General features: G+C 44.0%; 1 protein-coding gene across 2 annotated transcripts in view; it reads left to right on the top strand.

The window, feature by feature from the left end:
- TCF7L2 (transcription factor 7 like 2) overlaps positions 1-25,193 on the top strand; it is a 189,026-nt gene that overhangs the window by 60,064 nt on the left and 103,769 nt on the right. For both annotated transcript variants that reach the window (XM_024756058.1, XM_024756059.1), the window contains exon 2: positions 4,141-4,242. In XM_024756058.1, the coding sequence (XP_024611826.1) occupies positions 4,150-4,242 (93 nt within the window). In that variant the 5' untranslated portion in view covers positions 4,141-4,149. The remainder of the gene's footprint in view (positions 1-4,140; positions 4,243-25,193) is intronic.

A 25,193-nucleotide genomic window follows, 5' to 3' on the forward strand; every position in this document is an offset into this window, starting at 1 on the left:
AAAAAAAAAAAAAAAGCAAGAGGGGAATACATATTTCCTGACCCAGGAAAATCATAGGACGTTTGCATATCAGCATCTGTAAAGAGGTTTTTGGAACACAGCCATGACATAATGCGTACGTCTATTGCCTGTGGTGGCTTTTGTGTTAGAACAGCAGAGTTGAGTAGTTGGGACAGAGATGGTGTGGGCTACAAAGCTTAAGATTATTTACTATCGGGCTCTTTACAGAAGAAGTTTGCCAGCCCTGCTCTGAACAAATAAGGGGGTGGTCTCCATGTGCCCATCCATCGGAGTGAATGAAAGCAAGTACGGGGAAGCTGCCTTGGTGTTGTATCAAGGATGTGGGGTTTCCCGGCAACTTCATTAGCATCATCGTTGTTGTTCTTTGAGTTGTCCTGTGTGTTTAGATAATGCATTTGTACAAAGACCTCCCAGCAGCCCCTCCTCGCTATCCTTGTCACGGAAATGGGACTCATGGAGATGCGGATGCCTTTGGGGGAGCAGGTCCTGTCAGGCCCACCTGAGTACCTGCCGATCACCAGGAACATAGATCTTGGAGGGGGCTTCTGACTTGGAAGACCCTCCCCATTTGCCTTTCCTTTTCCTTTTTTATTGGGGAAGGTGGAGTAGGAGAAATTAGAGCTACATACCTTCTTTTTTGCTGACAATTCAACAGGCCTTTAAACCACCTTGATTCATTTCAGGCCATTGGTGGTGTATATATTGAAGACTTTGCCCACAGGTCCGAAGCTTAACTTAAGCTTCCTGAGATATGTCATAAAATATGACTGGGGCGGGGGGAACCCTAGTGGTCCTTCAGCAGAACATTATTATGAAACAAAGGATGAAATGCTTAAGCCAAGATGACCCTATTTACTTATTTATTTATTTTTACAAATGAAATTTGAGTAGACTCCATTTCAACAGTTTTCAATGCAGGAATTCCCACAGCCCCATTTGATTGCAGTTTGTTGAAAAGTTTAATGTTTTTGTAGGCAATTCATAATTTCCACGTTGAGCAGCCTAAAAGGAAGGGAGCCTGGAGCCCGGTGTTGCTTTTATAGTGGGATGGTGGGAACTTTTTTTTCCCCTTCCCCAAAAGGATATAAAACTGAAGTTGAACTGTTGGGAAAATGTGGCGTGGCGATCCAGCCCTTTCATAAATCCGAGATGCCCCCCTCCTTCAGGTCTTCCTTTAGGACCCAACAGAAGAGAATTTCCGGCTGCTAAATGTCTCCAGGAAGGAAAAGATTTTCCTCTGGGCTGTAATAGTACCTAATTTCCTTTTTCTTCCCTTTATTTATTTATTTTCCCTATTAATAAGGACCAATTGTAGAAGATGAAGGAACCTGGGAAACCCATCACTTTTGCAGGAGGTTAATAACTTCCTTTAAAAAATCCTGGCCTAATACTTCTTTCCCCAAAAGGAACCTCGTCAGCTTGAGTGCCAGCCAAGGCCCAAGGGACGGGCACAGATTTGCGGGGACCCAGCGGTTCTGTGGGATCGAGTTGCAGTGGGACAGAGAAGTTGAGGCTGTCACTGCAGGGTCGCTGTGAGTCGGCCGGGCGGGGGCCGTCTTCCCCACCATCTGGATTTGGTTAGCTCTCTCTGGGCAGCAGGGCCGAGTCTCATTTCCTCCAACCAGTAATGTTATATAGGCAGTGATCCTGGGCTGCCCTAACATAATTGAAAATTATGTGTATTGTAGGCTCGGAGTGCTGAAATGTAGGCTCATAAAAATATGTGGTGCAGGTAGCCTGCGGAGATTGGCTATGGCACACAATGAAGCTTTTATGTAAAGTAAGAATTATAAGTCTCCGCATTAATATTGCATTATGGGTATGATCATTTTTGGGTGGGGTCCGCAGGGCAGGCCTGTCGCCTTCAACAAAGCCTGAATCTCCTCATTCTGGGGAGCTGGTATTTGGAGACAATCAAATCAGTTTTGCAGATGGCCAAGGATGAAAACTTGTCCATGAATCTAACCCTCACCACTGAGGGCAGAGGGAGGTGTAGGTGTGTGGCGACTCGGCTTGCCATGTCTCTTCACAGGTTTTCATGTGATGAAGAGGTGAGTGTTGGCGGGTGTCCATTTTGGTTGGCCTCAAGGAAATGACCCTATTGCGTGGTTTTGACCAATGAGGCCCATATGTTTAAGTGGCGAGTGAGAATGGGAAGAAGTAGGGGTGAGACAGGGCAGGCTGGACTCCCGTAGCCCACTGGCTCGGGTTAGAGGGCTGAGGGAGACCATGGAAACATTTACTTCAGAGTCTCTTAATTTGGGATGATGTTGCTTCCGGACAAATATTTGGAAATGGTTTGATTAAAAGGGTCACCGGGGGGGTGCCTGCTGACATTTCCTGTCTGGGGTCCCAGAATCCTACAAGTCCCTTGGTGCCCCTCACCCACCCCCTTCACAGCTAGGACAACTCCTTCAGTTTAGAGGTGAGAAATTGGAAGGTCTTGTGGTGAGTTACCAGAACTCGTAACCAGGTTTCTTCACCACAGGAGGCTTCTAGGTAAAAGTTCTGGAGTGGCAGAAGTCGCTCCAACCCCGTCTAGATCTAGGTTGGGAAAACAACCGTGCAGTTTGGCAGGCGGCTCATGGGTCAGGTCTTCCAGCTTTAGGTATCACCAAGTTTGGTTTTAATTTGCCGGAACAGTCGTGTCTTGGAGGAACCCATGGAAAAAATCTTGTGGATGGTTTTAGCTCTTCATTTCATTTGGGGGTGGAGCAAACCCTTCTTTCTTTCTGGACGGCCCTTTGCCGTCCTTTTTCTTTCTGTCTGAATCCTTCTGACTTGACAAGACCTACTCTGTGCAGCCTTCCTCAGTCTCTTTTCTCAGAAATGCCACCTTCTCTCCAGGCCTTCCCTGGGCACGTTCCCTGAGTCTCTGTCAGAGCTTCACCACATTCTGTCTTGACTTACCTGTGGTGAGTTGGCCCCCTCACGTGTGCCTAGGTTCTCTGAAGGAACACATCTTTGTCTTTCCATGATGCTTCACAAGAAGGCTGTGCATGAGGCAAGCTTTAATCCATGTTCCTCAAGTAAGTTTTCTATAGAATTAGTAATAAAACCAGCCGCTGGAAAGATCAAGATGGCGCCTTCATCAATCGGCCTTTGGAGGTACAAAGGCTAGTGTTGATGTGTCCTTGTTAAAATCTTAGCATCGTGTCTAAGTTTTGTTTGGTTGTGAAATGAAACTGGTGTAATGGCACCAACAAAAGTCAAAATCTGGGAGTTGCTTATACACGTGCTAAATATCTCTGTGACCGGACGGGCCGCCTTCCCTCAGATTCCCCGATCTGCGCAATGCACAGCTGGATCAATTGATTGTTCTCTGAAAGCTGAGGTATCACTTTGGACAGAAGTAGCTCTTGCTCTTGTGCCACGTGTTCATTTTCTACCTCGGAGAAGGGTAGAGGAGGACCCATCTGGCATATACCTTTATTTTTCTCTCTGTGGTAAACCTGTGTGTTAAGAATTTCTTTGGCCTTTTGAGACGAGTGTAGAAATTGCATCGTGCCCTGTCTGTGCCTCTCTTAAGAATGAAATATTTTTGTTTTATAAGCTTTGGGGTTGGATGAGGAATTCCATCCTCACCTTACTCAGGTAGCTTCTAGTAAAGGACAGCTGCTCGTATATACTGAGCTTTCTTGAAAGTGAAGGACGATGGCATCTTAGAAATGAAGGTTGTTGAAAGAGCAGATTCGGAATTGGTCTCCCAGGGCACCTCTGGCTTGCGGCTCCATTTGCTTTATTCCTTCAGAAGAGATGTGTCCTGTCTCTTCTTCTCTCTCCCCCCTCCCCACTGCTCTTCTCCAAATGCGTAGTATTAATGGCATCATTTTATCTGAGGCCACCCTGTAATTTGAATGTAAAGACAAAACTAATTGCTAATAGTATTGATGTTCTGTGCTTGTACCTGTTGAACATGAACTCTGAGGAAGAACCTGTCGGTGTTGCATGATTTTTCTCGTCACTGATGTTGCTGTCGCTTGCATGCTTTCAAGTTTTTTTGGTTTCGTTATCTGCACGCTTCTAAGTTTTGCAGTTTCTGATCCATGTGTCATGGTAGCTGTTTTGCATTTCTTTTCTAAATTCATTTTCCATGTTCTTTTTGTTTGCTCCCTCCAGTATCTTCAGATGAAATGGCCACTGCTTGATGTCCAGGCGGGGACCCTCCAGAGCAGACAAGCCCTCAAGGATGCCCGTTCTCCGTCGCCGGCACACATTGTCGTAAGTGACCTTACAGAGGCATTTGCTTCCTTTACTGTGGGGAGTTAAAATGCTCTTTTGTTGATAACAGGCCTTGTTTATCGTTTTTCTTTCTTTAAAAATAGTTTTTTGGGGCATATTCTTGGATATGGTTTATATCTAGAAGGTACTTGTTTTCTGCTATTGGACCTTGGTATCTAGCTGGAAATGTTCCCACCAACCTTTTCTCCTAGTATTGGGTTAGAATCTAGCTTTGTGGATTCCAGTTAATAGGGCACAATCACCATGGTGTGGGGAAGACTGGAAATGGTATTAAAGCAATTAAGAAAATATAATACCCCAAATCTTTCCTGAAAAAGTCATTTAGGGGAGGTGAGATGCAGAGCAGAGTATTAGACAACTCGAAGAGGAAAGCCTGGATTTGAGACTTTCCAGTCATACCCCCTGCACCTCCTCCCACCGGCCCAATCCTAATTATTGGAAAGGAACAATCTAGACTGACATCAGAAAATTTTCATCTGGGCTGATTGATTGTAAACGTAGAGTACAAATGAACTTGGAAAGGCTTAAATTTAATCTGTACATCCATGGCTTTGAAAGCGTGTGGGTTTAATACAGAAAACATTTGTTTGTACTACTAAGAGACAACAACATAAAGTGTATGTCTACATGTATTTTTAATGCACTTTCTTAGGATTTTATAGGCTCTGAAAGTGGAATTTATAAATTAACCTCTTGAGAAGATAGCTCACCCTTATTAGAATATTCTCTTCTATATATTTATATCATGAGTTGGACTTCATACTTTTGAAGTAATTAATGGAAGACATTTTTATAATGAATCCGTGACAGGTAGAATTATGCAAAGCACAAAACAATTCATGTGTTTTTCATTTAAGTATCACAAAATGTTATCCATTAATATATTTTGCCTCTATGTTACTTTCAATTTCTAAAAATGGCAAAATAATTTTAAGTAGAAAAATCTTAAGATACATTGTGTCAAGTTTCAGGCTAACTGCCTCCTTATTTTGTAGCTTGCTATAATTGAGTATATATTATTTAATGAATTTTGCCTCTGTTATATGAATATTAAATATACATGTATGTGTGTGTATATATCACAAAATAATTTATTTCCATAAAACCACTTGTTTGAGTCATCATTTGTGAAAAGGTCTTACGAATTCTTAATGAGGCATGTAGAAAGAAGGTTGACATTTTCCGGAAGCTTCTTCCTTCCTTCAACCCCACAATAAAACAGATGCTCATAATTACACATGCTCTTATAATGCTGAGGTTTCAGGGCTGGAAAGTAACCTTAGATCAGCTAAGGCCCTACCTGCTCTCAGAAAAGGAAACGGGTCCAGAGATGCCTTAAGTGAATTGCCCAATGTCACACGCTGAGTTAGCGGCCAGAAAACGGGAACTGGGCCCAGTTCTCTGCTCTCTTTTACTGTGTCCTCCTAAGGGAGTTGAAAGTAACTTTCCGTGGCTGGTTCTGTTTTGCTTACTCTAAATTGGCTCATTATTAGGGACAGTGTCATAGGCATAAAGAAGTTGTTGAGTTGGGGTTCTCATGCAGGTTTCTCCCAGAAAAATGAATGCCATGTAAAAAAATATTTTAACAATACACAAAGATTGGTTTACAAGTCCTTGAGGGGACAATAAGGAAGCCGGTCTGTTTCACTTTTCCTGCCTCCCTGAATTTCCCAATGGGGGGTCTAGGTTTGAAATGTATTTTGCTGCTTTTGGAAATGCTGGGCAGGACTCGCCCACATGGGTTTTCTTTTTTGTTTTTCTTTTTCTTGTTTTTGGAGGCACAGGGAAGGGACAATATCTGCAAAATCTCTTGGAGGCTTTTTCTCTCTTGAGTCTGGGGAGAAGACGCAATACTTAGAAGTGGTTCCGAGTGGCCGCAGCCCCTCTTGGGTGTGGCCTGGAGGTGAGCCACCTCTAGGCTGGCAAGTGTTACCTCTCCCCCTCCCCCCTCAGGAATGGGGTTTGTCCATTTGGAGAGAGGTAGATGACTGCCGCCCCAACCGCCTCCCCGCCGCCCCCAGATCCTGTAAGGGCAGTTGCCGCAACTTAGGCCTTAAGCACTTTGTTTTCTCGTGTATAAATTACTGATCAGGGAGTTGGTGAAACATTGTTCCAGAGCCGATGTGGATTTTGGCAGGGGGCGTAGTGAAGGGACTTGGGTTCCCTTTTCCTCTGCTGTTGATGGGGAGGCATGCTGACCATAGCAACCACTGTGGAGCCTACACCAACGTTCTGATGGAGACCCTTGTCCAAAGGAGCCACAGCGGGCAGCTGTACTCCCATCTTCTGTGCGTTCTGCTCTGCTCCTGGGGACCTGGGGAGTGGCACTGCACAGAGGTTATGGGGTGGTGGTGGAGGGTGGACTCTGGGAGCTGGAGAGGGAAGCCATGAACTTGGACAAAAAGGAAACTGAATTCGTGAAATACTTAATGCTTGTGGCAACTGAATGGTGTCTTTGGTTATATGAGTCAGCCCTGTAATTGTCCATGTCTGCAGTCTCCACCTGACATGAGGGCTGAGGAGGGGGTGTGGAGGTGGGAAGGGAGTTGGAAGACGGAGAATGGGAACATAGCGGGGGAAGAAAGTCTGGAGGTTGCTGACCTCGGGGTCACATATAGTTCTGGGGGATTGAGGAGTTATATACCTTGATAGTATAAATGTATGATACCTTTTCACTGGATGTAGGGCAACGTGTCGACCCAGACCAGCTTGGCAGGTACAGTGTATCTGTATTTATACGGGGGGCATTCTGGATTGTGGCTGATGTACCATTCAGGTCTCCATATAGCTCAACATGGGCCAGAAGACTCTGGTTCTCCTTCAGATTCTCTGATGAATGGCTAACTTTTCTCGAGACACTGGGCTCTTCCTCACTTTTTTTTTTTTATTCTTTTGAATAAAATGTTGTCACATCACAGTGTTTCATCAGACCTGTTTCAAAATAATTGCCTGAGGATTGCTTCCTAGTTTCTCCGAAATTTGGATTTATTGTAATTTCTGGGCCAGGCTGTTTCATAATTGTTTCTGATGTTTTATTTTGAAACTAGAGAAGTGTCCAGTGTGTGTTACTAACCATTATAGAGACTATAGCTATCACAGGTTGCTAAGAAAATAACTTTCCCTGGTACCCACGGGGGTAGAATTTTCAGATGGAAATTTAAAGCATCTTGTTGGCATATTTTAATCTAATAGGATTTTTTTTCTCATGTGGTATGTGGGTTACCACATTGTAAAAAAATGAATGTGTAGATTAAATGTTCTTAACAAGTGGAGTTCAATCGATCAAATAATATTTATATTAAGAATCAAGCCCCATAAAGTTTAGTTCCTGTAACTGATACAGCATCTTGTTTATTGTAATCCAGTGGTTCCTAATCTGTGCTCAAAAGAGAGTAGAAATTATTCCCCAAAGATGATGATTTAAAAATTTTTTTGTTTTGCCTAGCCAAAAAATAGGAATTTATACCACAGATTTGTCTCTCTCTCCCTCTTCTTGGATTTCCCTTTCCCCCAGATTCCCCCAGAAATTCGTGGACTTCTGAAGTCACAAGTGCCAGTATCCTCTCTTCTCTTCAGCCTCCCAAGTTTGTATTCTAATTCATAGAACTTGCTCATGTTTTTTTCTCTGGTTTTTAAAATTTATGTTTTAAATTCTTTGCCTCTTTTTTTTTTTCCCTCTTCCAAAATGAGTGCCAAGCAGCTGGGCTGTGCTACGTGGTGGTGTTTGAGTCTTGTCTAACCCACCTCCAGGGCCCCTGTGAGGAGCCCCTCCCCGGACACCACCCCCAGTGTCTTCGCTATGCAAAGACTTTCATTTAACTTCCTTCGTACCCAGCAAAAAAAGATTCTGTACCAGAAATTGGTGGTATTTTGGTATAGTATGTATCTTATAAAATGGCAAAAGGCTTCAAAAGTTCCTACCGTTGTGTCTTGGGGGTTTCCTCTTGAAGTTGGTGTGGAGTTTTACCTTGGGGTGGATTTCTAGCGGTTTGAGGTCTTGTGTGTTTTGTTGTGTAATGAACATGCGGCTGTGTGATGAGAAAGCTGTCTGAATCCCGAGGAGCAAAGCCCACCAGACTGGAGCGTGTAACTCTCTTTTTTGGTTGGTGTTGTTGCTTAAATGCTGAAAGAGAGCGGGAAAGCGCTTACGAAATGTACGATGATAGGACTTCAGACAGGGTGTCTGCTGTTTGAGTTGAGCGTTTTCAAGCTCAGAGGGCATGCTGAATCTTCCACTGTTGTTTCTGAAGAGTTTGGGGGCGGGGTGCAGGGGAGCTGACTTGCAGGTAATAACAAAAAAATTACTTTGAGAGCATCCTCTTGGTTATTAAGTACAAGCGGATGTTTCGCTGTGTTATTTGACTTGGGTTGTATTCTGTCCTGTTCTGCCAGATGCTTGGTAGCAGTTAGTATGTGATAGGAGGCTCTGTCCTAGACGCTGAGGTCCAGCAAAACCATCGCAGCCCCTATCTGTGTGGGAGGCTCTCTCTATGCCAGGTGCCGTGAGGGGTACTGGGCCTGTGAGGGTGTATGATCAAGGAGATGGGATGTTCACTGAGAAGCTGCTGAGGATTACGGGCCAGGACTGTCCCCTGAGGAAATGACATTTAAAATGAGATTTGAAGGATCAATTGGAGTTGGCCAGGGGAAGCATCTTGTTGGCATATTTTAATCTGATTGGGTTTTTTTTCTCATGTGGTATACGGGTTACCAACTTGTAAAAAAATGAATGTGTAGATTAAATGTTCTTAACAAGTGGAGTTCATCGATCAAATAATATTTATATTAAGAAGCAAGCCCCACAAAGTTTAGTTCCTGTAACTGATACAGCATCTTGTTTATTATAATCCACTGGTTCCTAATCTGTGCTCAAAAGAGAGTAGAAATTATTCCCCAAGGAATAATGGGAGGTGGGAGTACATTCCAGGCAGAAGGAAACACATGTATGAATGTCCTAAAGAGAAGGGAGCTGAGCTATGATGGCTGCTGGTCATGGAAGCACAGGGACAGTGGCCTGGGTAGGGTATGCTGAGGACTTGGTGCTTGATCCTAACCACTGTGGGAAACCATCGGGGGTTTTTGGCTTGTGCTAAGCTGCTGGGAGTGGGGAAGGTGAAACATTTGGAGGGACCATCAGTAGAACTGCTGATGGATTCGATGTTGTCAGTGAGGGAGGAAGAATTTAATTAAAAAAATTTTTTTGTTTATTCCAGCTCTATTGAGATATCACTGCCATATGACATTGTGTAAATTTAAGGTGTACAGCATGTTGATTTGATACACTTATATGTTATAAAATAACTACCGCCACGGCATAGCTAAAGCCCCGTCCCATTACATAATTACCATTTCTTTTTTGTGGTGAGAATATTAGAGACCTACTGTCTTAGCAGCTTTCAAGTATATGGTACAGTATTGTTAATTATAATCCTCAGGCTGTACATTGGGTTCCCAGAACTTACTTCATTTCATAACTAGAAGTTTGTACTTTCTGACCAACGTCTCCCCGTTTCTCCCACCCCTGGGTCCCTGGTGGCCACCATTGGATTCTCTCTGTTTCTGTGAGTTCGACTTTTCAAGATTCCACTTATAAGTGATACCATGCAGTATATGTCTTTCTCTGTCTGACTTATCTCACTTAGCATAATGCCTTCAGGGTCCGTCCATGTTGTCACAAACGGCAGAATCTCCTTTCTCATGGCTGAATGATATTCCACTCTCTACATGTAACACATTTTCTTTATCCGTTTATCTGTTGATGGCCGCTTAGCTTGTTCCCACATCTTGGCTATTGTGAATAATGCTGCAGGGAACATGGGAGTGCAGATAACTCTTTTGAGATCCTGTTTCTGTTTCTTTTGTATATATACCCAGAAGTAGGTTTGCTGGATCATATGGTAGTTCCATTTTTAAGTTTTTTGAGGAGCCTCCATGCTGTTTTCCATAACGGCCGTATCAGTTTACATTCCCACTAACAGCGCATGACTCCTTTTTCTTCACGTCCTCGTCAGCACTTGTTATCTCTTGTCGTTTGATGACAGCCATTCTAACAGCTGTGAGGTGAGTAATTCTTTTTGATTTGCGTTTCCCTGATGATTAGGGATGTTGGGCGTTTTTTTGTGTACCTATTGGTATAGTTCATGTACCTCCTTTGGAAAAATGTCTACTCAGTTCAAGAGATGTCTCTCTTTTTTAAATTGGAGTACAGCTGAATGAGTTGTCTTGCTTTTGTTTTTGGCCGCACCTCACGGCTTGCAGGATCTCAGTTCCCAGACCAGGGATTGAACCCAGGCCACGGTAGTGAAAGCACCAAGTCCCAACCACTGGACTGCCAGGGAATTCCCCAAGTTGTCTTTTTTAGAGAGGTTAAGATTCTAGGTTTCCTGACCCCACAAAGCGGTATGGCGATATGAAATGGGAACAATTCAAACTTAATTAACAATCCAAACTTAAGAGTTATGTCGATTATCTATTAGATTTCCATTTATTCAGAATGTATTTATGGAAGGGTGGGGAATTCTCCCTTTCCTTCCCCAAAATTTAGGTGAGTAGCTCTAGTTGGTCTTCCTCTCTTGGTCTTGTATTCACCGTTGATTCAGTCATTGACCCACATTCATTGATCCTGCAGATGTCTAGTGATCACTTACCGTGTGGGGAAAAACGTATTCTAGATGCAGAAAGTGGATTGGTGATGAATGATAGTAACAGTAGTAACAAATAAGTCTGGGATGTTTCCTTTGTGCCAGGCATTGTGCTAGGTGCTTTTCAGATATTTAATTATCCCCACTTTACAGAGGAAGAACTCAGAACAGGGAGGTGAAGTATTTACCCAGCTGTGGGAGTCCGGACGTGAAGCAAGGCAGCCTACCCCAGAGCATGTCATCCTCTTAACCCCACCGACCCCAGAGGTGGCTGAGAAAGAGACAGGTAAATGGGGCACGATGCCGTGTGCAGAGTGCTGCCAGGGGACCACCAGGTGGAGCCCCCAGCCACAGCTGGACAGGGTGGGCTTGCCCAAGGAGACCCGCTAGCTTCACTGCAGAGTGGGATGTGAGGTTGGCTAGGGATTTGGTTTCTGGGTGTGATTACTGCAGAAGACTCCCTGACACATTGTGGGAGTGGAGGGCAGATGCTCCGGGGGCAGGCGAACATCAGGTGATATGAGGGTGTGATCTGTGCCAACTTCCTAAAAGCCTTTCCCTGCACAGTTTCTGCAGTCCACTGTACATACACTTTCCTCTTGTGTGTTTTTTTTTTTTTTAAATCCACTTATCTGTGACTCAACCAGACTTTCTAGAATACTTAGGATGTGTTTCCTAACAGTGGCTGAGTAGCAGTTTCTGCAGTCCACCGCACATACACTTTCCTCTTGTGTGTGTTTTTTTTTTAAATCCACTTATCTGTGACTCAACCAGACTTTCTAGAATACTTAGGATGTGTTTCCTAACAGTGGCTGAGTCAGACCTTTCCCATTTCACAGACAAAACCACGATTAAGGGTGTATGTTTTGTGTAAGGATATAAAGCAAGCCTGTGAGCCCTGCCCATATATTAGTATTTTTATAAGGAGAGCTATGAGGAACTACCATTGAGAACCAGGCAACCCAGTTACCTTTCTTCAGGGAAGACGTGGTAGATCGTATCAGGTGTGCTTTAAAGGGAGAGTGGAGTAAACCCCAGGAAGGTCCATAACAGTCTATGGTTAAAAGTCCAAGCTTCCTGTCTCCTTCCAGAAAATACTCTACGGCGAGGAGTTCTGAAGTTTTGAGGTTTGGGTTCATGGTGTGGCAGCTGACCACCATGGCAATGGAAATATCCTACCAGGAAGGATTGTGTAAGCTCAGTTGTATCCTCTTCAGATTAGAATCACAGAACGTTTCACAACTTTCAAATCACATGTCGTGTCACCCAGTGCTGTCCCTTCTGTTGTTTAATCACTGCTCAGAAGTCCTCTGTTGGCCATACTGTTTTTGAACATAGAGATGGGGCATCTATCTCCTGATGCAGACCATTTCCTTTGGTAGAACAGGGGTTCTTAAAGTTCTGTCTTCGTATTGCACTGAAATCTGTCTCCTTGAAACGCTCAGACTTGATGTGTGTTTTGCTGTTCAGTTCTGCTCAGGCTGCTTCCACTTACCCATCTTGAGAAAAAGAAGGTATGTCTTGTGTATCCTTCCCTCATCACCAAGTTTCCTCTTCAAGATTATCCCCCATTGTGACTCACATCTTCAGTGACTGATCTTAAACTATTTAAGGATGGGAATTGCTCGTTGTTGATTGAAAAATCCTACCTCTAAAATAAGTGACATTAATTATTAAGTGTAGCTTTCCTCATTCATCAAATTTATGTTCATTGTAGACACTTTGGAAAAGAGCCCCTAATCTTACCACTCAGAGATTATGTTACGAATTGTCTAGACTTTTTCTGCTGAGTGTATTAATATTTATATTTGTTTTTAACATTCTTGAGCTCATGGTAGCGCTTAATGTTTTCAGCCTTGTATTTATTTAAAATAAAAAACGCTGTAGTGAATAAGCACTTCTCCATGTCATTAAAATTCTTAAGGATTTTTAATAAGCACATAATAGCCCATACTATGATCATACCCCAATTTACTTAATCAGTGCCGTATTGTTGGGTCTTTAGGGTATCTCCTTTTGTTTCTGCTACTCTAAATAATCCTGTGAGGGACATCTTTGTGTGCTCCCTCCTCACCCCCACCCCCATCCTGTATTATTTCCTTACGATAGATTACTAGGAGGAAAGGTAAAAGAGAACAAAATTTTAAAACAGTTCTTGATACATAACCACACATATCTTCCTGATAGGCCTCAGTGTTTATAACTATCAGCAGTGTGTGACAGTTAGCCTTACCATGATCAGAATGATTATATTGTCTCTGGGGAATTAAACAAAAGAAAAAGTTCAGGGTTCCCTGGAAGGATGTGCCCTTACTCCATGTTGCTCCAGAAAAGAGACCCAACCAGCCCGATCCAAGTCAACCTTCCTAAGCCCTTTCACCTTCGAAACAGGCAAACCAAAATGATTGCTTCTTATATGGTTCGCAGGTTTTAAAGCCAGCTTCTGTTATCATGGTTATACAGAATGATGTGTATTCATTTTAGATACAGTGTAACTCTTTAGATACATTTTATTAGCCCCCCTGAATATATGCAGCCCTAATCTTTAGATACATTTTATTAGCCCCCCTGAATATATGCAGCCCTAATCTTTAGATACATTTTATTAGCCCCCCTGAATATATGCAGCCCTAATCTTTAGATACATTTTATTAGCCCCCCTGAATATATGCAGCCCATTTAGGGCTATTCTTTGGAAGTCTTGGAGTATACTTTTATAACTCCAAAGAACTGTAGAGTTGTTTTACCTCTTAGTATCTCTTCTTTTTTTTTTTTTTTTTTTTTTTTTTTCTTTTTTTTTTTTTTGCGGTACGCGGGCCTCTCACTGTTGTGGCCTCTCCCGTTGCGGAGCACAGGCTCCGGACGTGCAGGCTCAGCGGCCATGGCTCACAGGCTCAACCGCTCCATGGCATGTGGGATCTTCCCAGACCGGGGCATGAACCCGTGTCCTATGCATCGGCAGGCGGACTCTCAACCACTGCGCCACCAGGGAAGCCCCTTATCTCTTCTTTTAATAGCATGTTATTGGGCCAAGATATTATTTATTTGATGCTGTGTATGAGCTTGTTAAGAATATGATCCTGGATTATGTTTCTGGGAAAACATACCTGCTTTTCAAAAACGCCATTTCTTGCTGTGTTTAAGATCAGTCCACACAGGGAGTGTGGGGAAGGCTGGCAGCTTCAAATCAGTTTTGACCATTTCCAAATGCTGTGACTGCTCGCGGGCAAAAATCTCTGGCAGCTCTGGGCTAGCGTTTCCCGACATTTGTGTCACTGAGTGTTAATAAGGTTACTAGGAAAAGGGTTCCCTCCTGAAAGAGGTTTAGGGAAGCTCTGGGTTATGTAGAGTCGGTTTCTTCAGGGCGGGCTGTTGACTCCTCTGGGTGCTTGGAAACTGCAGGAGGAGTCCCTAAGGCCTGCTTGACTAGAGAATTCTTCTTGGCATCTTCAGGGACAAGGTCAGTGCATATTCTGGAAAGTTTCAGTACCTGCTCTGTTTACCCAGATCCCAGCGTGGGAGCTTGTTTTAAATTAACATGGATGGACTTCGAGCTCAACTCGCGGATTTGCCCATGTTTATCTTTCCAGTAAATAAAACAGAATTGTTCATTTGGCAGCAGTGCTGCGCTGCTTGTCCTTTCTTGCTGGGCTGATTCACTCTAGGTATCGGGCTTGCTTCTCCAACCAGATTGTAAGTTTCTTGAAGCCAAGGAGCCCCGTGGTTTTATTTCTTGGCGGGTGGCTTTCTCTCCTCCTACTGTGGTGCTTTGTCAATTAAGCAGAAAACCAATTTCTGGTGAGAGACAGGAGTTGATTCTGTCTGGAACAAGTGTGACTTCATTGTTACCATAGAGAGTTCAGCATCGTCCTGGTTTTAGCACAAGAGCTTGTCCACGTGTCTGCTTTCTAACTTGACCATCCACCCTTATACATTCCAGCTCACAGCGGAACCTGTATTGTCACCCCAGTAGCATTTATGTAAATGTGGTTCACACAGAAGCTCCAGAAGGTTGGGCTTGGAGGGCTTCTGTCTCTTCCCAATCTTGTTTAAACCAGCTGTTCCTTAGGAATCCTGTTATAGGATGCCTGAGGTTTTTTTTTTTAAGGGGTACCCAATTGGGAAATCTAAGATTCGATGATTGGGAAATGGGTATTTTCAACAATGTAGGGTTTGTGCAGTGATTTCCTGATTGGCTTGTTAATGGGTTGCAGGTCAGATTTTTATCTCTTTTAATTAATTAATAGAATTGAACACCTGGATTTCAGAATTGTCCCTTGGAGTATACTTGGGAAATAGGGAGAGAGAGAGGGACCCTAGAGGGGTCTGGATGGGAAAGTTCATAGTTATGTCCATTATGCATATAAGGATGTGAAAATCCCTTGGGTGAGCGGAGTTGCTCAGAATTCCATGGGCAGAAATACCCATTTTCAGACAATTATCCAGATCCTTTCTCCAGCCTGTGCTCTCCCGAGTGCCTGCTTCAACCTCCATTTGGATGCCAAATAGACATGGGAAAATTGGCTTGTTCAGAATCAAAGCTTTTATTTCCACTCTCTCCACCACCAAGCCTGTCATTCCCACTGTTCACTGTCACAGTGAAGATCATCAACATTCACCAGTTGCGTGGGCCCCAAATCTTGGAGATCATCTTTTTTTGTTTTGCGGTACGCGGGCCTCTCACTGTTGTGGCCTCTCCCGTTGCGGAGCACAGGCTCCGGACGCGCAGGCTCAGCGGCCATGGCTCACGAGCCCAGCCGCTCGGCGGCGTGTGGGATCTTCCCGGACCGGGGTACGAACCCGTGTCCCCTGCATTGGCAGGCGGACTCTCAACCACTGCGCCACCAGGGAAGCCCGGAGTTCATCTTTAACTCATCTTTTCCTCTCGTGCCCCACATTCAATCCACCAGCCTGTCCCGTGGACTCATAATCCATCCACATAGCATATCAGCTCTGCCTTCAAAATAGCTGTGGATTCAACCAATTTTTACCACCTCTGCCATCACCACTGAAGTCCAGGCTGCCGGCATCTCTCACTGGGGCGCGTTGCCAGAGCACCTACCCCAGTCTCCCCAGTTTGCACTTTTGTCATTTCCCATTTTCCTTCCTTGGTCCGTACACTTCATTCCTATATTTGAGGTGGCCTTTTAAGGCCTTAAACAGATCATGTCACATACTTCTACTGAAAACCTGGAGAATAGATATTGTCCTTTGAAAGAGACACAGAGCAGCTATGAACAGATACTTAGCTCTGTCACCTGATTGGAAAGTGGGACCTGGAGATTCTCTCAGAATGGAGAGCATACAGGTCGATTGGGCCCAGGATGGGCCGCACTTAGAGTGTCGTGTTGGCTGGAGGAGGGGGGGTGAGTGAGCCCCCGTCCATCAGTCCTTTGCTAGTGCAGCGGGATGTGGTCGGTGTCTGGGCCACCTCCCACTGCATCACGCCCGAGCCCCTCCCATCTCCGCATGTGTGCAGCCTCTGCAGCCATAGCCTGTCTGCAATGAGAAGCTCGTGAGGAACTCTGGCAGGCATGATGCAATCTGTTTTCCAGCCAGAGCCTGAGTAGCGAGTGGATCTGGGCCGTGATTCAGTGCATCACCGAGACTGCCTAATAGGCTTGAATGAAATGGGCTCACCATTTGCCAAAGTGCAGTAGGGCAAAGGCCTCCTGTTCTTCTTGCTGGAGGGCGCAAGCTGCCTGTTTCTCTCACGAGAACATTGTCTGGGCAATGTTGCCCAGGTGTCGGGGTGAAGAAAGTAGCAAGTGTTTAAAAAGGCTGAAGAAGGAAGGCAGGCCTGCACCACAAGCCTTGGGACTGAACTGTCTCCGTGGCCCCCAGAGACCACGGGGGTGTGGGGTCCCCATTACTGAGACTTGTCTTTGGACCTGACGTCTGACCCTTCCCCTTTCTAATTCTCCTGCAGTTAGACCTGACTCAGGGATGCACATAAGATTCGGAGAGAAGTGTTTTTACCTAGCCCTTTTGGACTCAAGGGAGAAGCCAACATTGCTGGGTGGAGGGAGAACATAAAAATCTAAAAAAAAAAAAAAGGTCTCAGTAACAAGAAAGGGGAGCATGGCTGGCAGGAGGGGCTCCTGGGCAAACATTTAGGATGATTCAGCAAAAACTCGGGAGAAAATAGTTTTTTGGGAAGAGGTAGCTAGCCCCCCTTCCCCCAAAGCCCATAAATGGAGGAATGTCTGAAGCCAAAATTGTACTGATCGAGGCAACAAGACATTGTCAAAGATGGAAGAAGCGTGTTTGACCGGGAGAAACCATTTCCATGGTTACAGTACAGCCAAACATCTCTCCTCCATTCTTCCTCAAACCCCTTCCCATCCCATTTCCACAAAGTGCTTGATTGGCATAGTCTTTATTATGCTTTCCTCTTAAATTATCAAGTTGTTTTCAGGAATCAAGAATAACATCTATGTACTGACCTTCCAGTATATGAAACCAAATGTTAACAATGGAGCAGAGTCCACATTTATTTCTACGCCAGTTTTGTGGGGTTTGTGTGTGTGTGTGTGTGTGTGTGTGTGTGTGTGTGTGTGTGTGTGTTTTGCTGCTGCTGACAGCATCCTCTCCCCCTAAATATAGAGAACTACCTTTTCCCTATTCTGGTTGGTCCAGGTAGACATGTGACTGGGCAAGGGGCAGGCACGTGATTTAAGCAAAGATACTTGGGAGCCTTCACTAGGCAGAGAGGGTCTAACTCTGTGGCTCTTTGCAACTCCCTCCAGACACACACACACACACACACACACAGAATGGAGGGTGCTCATTTGCAGTCGGGGGTGTCTGTATGATACCATTTAATTATGTGTATTCAGCTCCAGTCCTGTACTATCCAAGGAAGCCAACTAGTCTCGAGATGGTTTTCTGTCACTTACGACCAAAGGAGTTCTAGCCAATCATTTTGCAAGCCTTAGGCTTATAAGAAATGTTTCCTGTTTCAGTTTTTTCAAACATACTGGAGCTTGAACTGATTTTTCTGCTACTATGTAAATAGGGACCCCCGTGAAGGAAACATACTTGCCTTCTTTAAGACTGGGTTGATTTGTGCTGATCTGAGGGAGACATACCATATACAATTTCTCCCACCAACAATTTCTAGAGAGAGGCTTGTGTGAAAAAAAAAGGAAAAAAAAAAAGGCAGTTTCCATGGTTTGCTCCTGTGGTCACGGGGGATTTTGAAAATGAACTTGAGGCATTTTCATGAAATTCCTGATTTCATATTTTTAGTTTCACAGTTTTCTCTTCTGGCTTCTACTTAACGTAGTCAGCTTTGCCCTAAAGTGCTCTTATGTCTGTTATTTGGGATAATTAAGGAACACCCAGTTAATTAATAGTACTAATAAGCATGGCCCTTTTTGTTGAAAAATGTGATCTTAACCCACATAAATAAGGAGGTGCTAGTGGTCTCCTCTACCTATTAACACTTACTTATATTATTTTAGAAGCACTGCTTTCTTATCATGGATAATTACTGGCAAACTGAGCATACAGGTGTTTATTTCTGCTTGATATATCGATTATTACAACTTTACTATTTGATGAAGGTTCTGTCCATTTTCCTATAAAACACACACGCACCAGGGGAGGATCCTGCAACTCCAAAAGACCAAAAAACTGTTGTTCCAAGGGCTGTGAGCAGAGTGCAGTGTTTGTACCTAGGCTGAGGCTAGGTAGTATCTGTTTGGAGCGTTGTGTTGAGAGAGATTCTGAGGCCTTATATATCATGGCTCCAAGGGAAAGGAGGCACTGATGGATTAATATCTGGGTGAAGGAGGATGGAGTAAGGGATGTCGGTGTCACAAATGTCATTTCTGCTTTGGGGGGAAAGTGTCAGAAATTGAGCCTTCTACTGGGTCTATCAGAGCCCATTCAAATGTCCATTATGATGGACACTCTTATGACTCACCATTTAAAAATTTTTTCCAAACGAAGCGATGGGAAAGAGCAACATTTTTCATCTGAACCAGGGATGAGAAAATGAACGTCAGCTTTGGAGCTGGCCTGTGGCTCAGCCGCCTTGATTTATTTTACTTAGTTCCTCCCATGGCCAGGAGCTCTCCTTGCCCTCCATGACCAGTAGGTCTTGCAGGACATGATGTGGACCATGTGTGATGTGCAGATTCAGCCCACTTTTTGTGCATCACACCTGCAAATGTTGGCGGCGTACACAGATTTCTGACAGTTACTAAAATATGGACTTCAGGGATGAAGCCCACATTTCTTCTTTCTTCCCACCCTGCAGTTAAAAGTTGCCCTATTAAAAAAATCAAGATGTGTCTAAAGATGGTGATAACTTTAATGCTATCTAAACTTTTATTTTAGAAGGGAGGCCTTTTTTTTTTAAATGAACCAACTCCTTGTTTATTAAGTTTGTTTTTGGTACCTACCTGTGATAACTTTTATCCTGATTTATTCTTTGCTCTATGAGTCCAGGCCTGATGTGAGTTGCAAGCACAGTTCTCATGCCAACAATCTCGTGGTTAAGCTTTAGAACATGATTTGAAAAGTATAAGCCACTGAGAGGCAATAAAGACATATGCTGAGCTAGTGCGTGTTTGGACATCTGTGTGGAATAAGTGAGTGGGCAGAGAGGGCGTGTGTCAAGGAGAGGGAGGGCGGGCCATTGGCGTGGGGAAGTGGCCGGGGGTTCCAGCGGTGGCCAGCGCCGCATCCAGAGGCCAGCAGGGGTGGGTTTGGCCAAATGTTCCGGTGTCTGGATGCCTGTGTGAATTTCCTCCCAAGTTTTCAGTTGGCAATGTGGGATCTGCTGGATCTGGAGCCAAGGGTGGGGATTGTCCGGATCCTGTTAGGTGCGGGGCTGTGATACCAGAGGTCAGAACCGAAGCCAAGGGAAGGGGCTTGGGGAACTTTTCTTCAAGCACTGTCCTGGGGCCTCACTTCCAACAGAATTGCACATTATAGACCAGAGACTTGTTCTCTTTCGTGCTCACTGTCCTGTTCCTGACTTTTGTTTTAATCTCACAGTTGATCATGGATTGGCATGTTGAAAGGGAACTGGAGAGTTCTCTTGGTCTAAAGGCCTCATTGTGATAAGAAATGGGTGCATTGAGAAATGGAGAGATGTACTTAAGATCATGATAACGCTGGGGGTTTATTGAGCACTTACTAGGTCCAGTAATTTTATTGTTCCAGTAATTTATTACTTTTACTAATTTCCGTTCTAAGTAATTTGTATGATTGTCATGTTGAATTGGCACAACACCCTATGAGTTAACAATTGTTATGATCCCGTTTTATAGATGAGGAAACTGAGACTCATTGAGGGTGGGGTGATGATCTGCCCAGGGTCACACAGGTGGTGAGTGGCCAGCTGGAATTTGAATGCAGGGAGTCTGACTCCAGCACTGGAGCTCTCACCTATAGGTGTTACTTTTGCTTCCGTAGGGAGGAAGCACATAGCCAGGCTGGTGCTGACCTGGCTGCTTCAGGAAACTTGGAGGCATGTTGTGCCTTTGAGATGCTGTTTATTCCTGTTGAGGAAACAAGGCTTTGTGGGTTTTTAGGAGGACAAGTTATGAACTCGTGGCAAAAGAAAGGAGCCAACAAAAGGAGAGTTGCATCAAGATGAGCCGTCCATTCATTCAAATTATACCTCCCTTCATGCAGTACAGGTGTGTGTCTGCAAACTTGTGGGTGAATTATCAGATCTATTTGGTATGTTACATGGGATGGAAGGCTTTAGTGAGTATTTTTCTCAGATTATCAACCATTTATTCTTTCATGGTGTAAAAGGATAATATAACAAATACAGTCATGTACCTGCCACCTACGGTAACAATTATTAATCTTCTCCCTTGTGTTTTAAAAGAACCAAACCAAATCTGTGTTCCCCTCCGTAGTCCATAATCTTCCCTCCCGATACATAACTACGATTGCTATAATTTGATGTCTTCCCAGTCCAGGTTTTTACAGTTTTGTGCACATACATATGTGGATTAAAATGTATTACAATTAATGTTAGTGGTTTTTAAATTGTAGGTAAGTGGTTTCATATTTCATAGTATTCTCTAGCTTGATTCTCTTATTCAGCATTGTGTATGAATTTTACCCTTGTTGTACATTTAAATCTAATTCACCCATCTTAATTGCTATGTACTATTCCTTTGTATGGACATACCACCGTTTTCCCATTTCTGTATCGATAGTTATTTGGATTGCATACAAGTTTTTAAGATTACAAATTACGCTGCAGTAACCGTTCTTGGGTAGGTGTGTGTTGGCACGTGTATGAGTGTTTCTCTGAGGTTCATACCCTATAGAATCATTGGTAGGACATAAGATGCTAATATTCAGTCGTAGTTCACATGATATCAGTCATCACACTCTGTGCAATGATTGGATCAATTAGTACTTGCATCACGAGTATGAAGTATACACACTTTCTTTCCCCACGTCTCACCAACACTTGTCAGACTTACAATTTTTGCCCAATCTGATCAGCGTGCAGTGACATCTTATCATGTTTTCATTTGCATTTCTTTGACTCCTGAGGTTGACAATCTTGTCATTGTTTATTTTCTCCTCTGTGGCTTGCCTGGTTTACTCCTCTGCTCATTATAAAGAATCAGATAGTTTTTCCTTATTGATTTATAAGATCTCTTTATTATAAGTTGGAGATTTGTGTTGGAAATATAGTCAGTGCTTCATATCCATGGGGTCTGCATCTGTGAATTCAGCCAACTATGGATTGAAAATACTTGAAGAAATCCAGAAAGTTCCAAAAAGCAAAACTTAAATTTGCTGGCGCCAGCAACTATTTACACAGCATCTACTTTGTATTAGGTGTTATAAATAGAGATGATTTAAAGTATAGGGAGGATGTGTGTAGGTTACATGCGAATACTACACCATTTCGCATAAGGGATTTGAGCATGCATCCACGTGTGTTTGGGGTTGCGAGGGGGTGTCCTGGAACCAATGCCCCATGAATACTAAGGGATGACTGTACTTTCTCCCAGTTTGTGATGTTTTAAAACTTTGCTTGGATTTTTTTTTTTTTTTTTTTTTTTTGCGGTACGCGGGCCTCTCACTGTTGTGGCCTCTCCCGTTGTGGAGCACAGGCTCCGGACGCGCAGGCTCAGCGGCCATGGCTCACAGGCCCAGCTGCTCCGCGGCATGTGGGATCCTCCTGGACCGGGGCACGAACCCACGTCCCCTGCATCGGCAAGCAGACCCTCAACCACTGTGCCACCGGGGAAGCCCTTGGATGGGTTTTTAAATAATAAAGTTTTAAATTTTAATGCCTTAAAATTTGTCACCCTTTCCCCCTGTGCTTTCATTTTGTACCTACTTTAAGTAGCTCCAAATCTGCAAGTAGTTGGTGTAGGAGCTGTGATTTTGTTTGCGCGTCTGCTATCTAATAGTCACGTGTAAGGAGATTACTTTTCTTTGGTAGGAATCTAAGTCAGAAGATTGGTTTTTTTTTTTTTTTTAAACTAGAATTTAAATATGATTAAAACAACTCACTTGGAGCAAGGTGCAGAAACTGTGGACCAGACCTATATCTGGAAAATAAGGAAGTACAAAGGTAATAAATAAGTCTTGGTCATATATTGATGAGGTACTGGTGCCCGGCTCTGGACAGAAGCTTGCTTTATTTTACCTCATCAATCTTTCCAGCAGCCCTCCTTGAAGTAGGTGATTTTATCCCCACTTAAAGATAAAAAACCCAAGCTTAAAGAAGTTAAATTTATGAGGTAAGTGGTAGAGCCAACATTCAAATCCAGATCTTTCTGACCACAAAGCTTGTGTGCTTAATATTACACCCCATTGCCTTCTTGAAAGTTACTTGGAATTTGTTAGAGTTCCAACCTCTCTATAGGTTATTTTCCAGTTGAATCTAATTGTAAAGAAAGAGGGAGTGAGGGTGGAAGACAGGAAGGAAAAGGGGAAGGATTTGAGATTCAATAATAGAAACTAAACCCATCACTAGGAGGGCAGTTCAAAAGGAAGAGTTCCATGTTTCACAGACTAAAACGTTAAAAGCCCAAATCATTGCATCATGCAGGTCTGATGCTGAGTGATCACCCTCCTCTGTATTATTGTGAGGGTGGAGGCAAGAAGTCTGGGAAGCTGTTTTTGCCTAAGGAATTACATTCCAGTGGACTCCGAGGATTTAGGTAACCGCAAAAGCCATTTATTTCGAGTACATTGAGATTTCTACCACTTTGATCCCTAATCCATAGCATAATTAATAAATGAAATGTGCTGTAGTACGGGTTTTTTACAAAGTGTACTTTTAAAATGGCTTTTGGTCTGACATGATTCATTTACCACTTGGAAAAGCATTGTCACTTCAGATGGGCAGGCTGGGGAGGACGCCTAGTTGAGGGCTGTTTCCCAGGACTTGGTCCCTGTGTTGGGCTCTGCCGAGCAGGCCCTTCCGATACCCCCTGACTCTTCCTCCTCCAGGAAGTAGGGGGAAGTGAGGAAGCCAGTATGCAAATGTCATCTGGTCTAAGTGTGTCTTAAGACCACAGACCTCCTAACCAATGAAGATCTTTTTTGTCTTTGCCCCTTTATGTCAGTCGAGGAAAGCTATTCTGAATAGGTAATAATAATTAGGATGATGACTGATGGCTCAAACTGAAAAACCAGACATTTGCCTTTTCCTACCCGCCACCCCTTTTCCTTCTCTCTCTCACAACGTCCAACAAATATTTAGTGATTACCCATAAGGAGACAGGCTAGGAATATATCAATGGGCAAGAAAATATTCTTGTTCTTATGGAGCTTCTATTCTATAGGCAGGATGGATGGGGAGGGCATACAGACCCAAACCAGTAAATAAATGATATGAAAAAGATGAAATAATATTAATATAATAAAAACAATATTTCGAGCATTTATATTATGTGCCAGATTCTCCATGTATTACTTCGATCCTTAACAACCATTTGGAGAGTACAGAGGTGTTATTATTATCATCAGTCATTATATGCCCATTTTACAGATGAGGAAACTGAAGCCCAGAAAGGAAGGAAGTGGCCACGATCTTATTCACTGTGCTCTCCTTCCAACTGAGAAGGAGCAAGGTCATTTAAGATCATGGTAGGAGCCACAGAGAAGATGAAGCAGGACAGGGGGACAGAGAAGCACCACGGGCTGGGGGCTCCCCATTTTAGATGGGGTGGTCACGGAGGGCTCCCCAAGAAGACAGTGCCCCAGCTGAGATTGGAACCGTGCGAGGTTCCAGAGCTGTGATGCTCACCCAGCGGGGCGAATGGAACCTTCTGGCAAGAAGGAGTTAATGCCTTGCCTGGACCGGAGGCTGGTTCATTAGGGCCTTGAAAGCGGGGAGAACTGGGGACTGTAAATGTTACAATCTTACCTTTGGCCCTTAGGGATTCTGCCTTTCAACCTTGGCTCGGGAACAACCTGTGACTGCCCAACAGGGCTTCCTTTTAGGAAATGGGAGAGAAGAGCCTGTTACATTCAGATATACCATAAAAGTATCACCATTTATTTCAGTGTCTGATGACCTGAGCTTGGGGACGCTGAGGAGACTCTGAAAGGGTCTGAAGACGCCCTTTAGAACAGAGGTGAAAAGGGGCTGGGGCATCCTCAATTCTAAACAAAGAATCGCAACGGGAAGGTAGAGAAACGCTCTTTTTGGAGAGGGTGAGAAGGAAAAGAATGGTATAGATGGTTAGTTGGAAAATGTGGTTTTCATACAGAGTTTGCGTGGGGTGCCTGAGGATCGAGTGCGATATGGACTTCACCGTGGACTTCACTCTGGGACAGCTGGCAGCCCCAGCCTGATCCTTTGGCTTCCTGGTCGGCTTGTGAAAAGAGGGGGCTATGTCTCTTAACTGGAGCAATCTAGGAGGACTGATGGAAGTTGGCTCCATGTGGCTTTCAAGTTCTCAAGTATCCTGTTCCTTGTAAAAGTTTCAGGTTTTGGGTCTGGGACTGCGAGCGCGCGTGCGTGTGTGTGTGTGTGTGGGGGGGTACCCTAATGGAAAGAGATGGGCTTGGGTCAGTGGGAAGGAGAGAGACCTCCAGGCGCAGAGTGACAGGATTTGATATGACGCAGCAGGAGAGCTTTGCTGCCTTTATTCCATAGTAAATCCTTACACAATGCTATATGCTGTGGGATTCCATAGCTGCTGCACAGGGTGTGATTTGGTTCATGCCCACTCCGCAAACAGGAAATGGTCGCTGCTGTATGTGCTTTTCATGGAGATAAAGTGTCAGGAGCGGGGCCCCAGAGTAACACTCGTGCAGCCCCCTACTCAAACAGGC

Source organism: Neophocaena asiaeorientalis, unplaced genomic scaffold, assembly GCF_003031525.2.
Source record: "Neophocaena asiaeorientalis asiaeorientalis breed wild unplaced genomic scaffold, Neophocaena_asiaeorientalis_V1.1 scaffold85, whole genome shotgun sequence".
Lineage (NCBI taxonomy): Eukaryota > Metazoa > Chordata > Mammalia > Artiodactyla > Phocoenidae > Neophocaena > Neophocaena asiaeorientalis.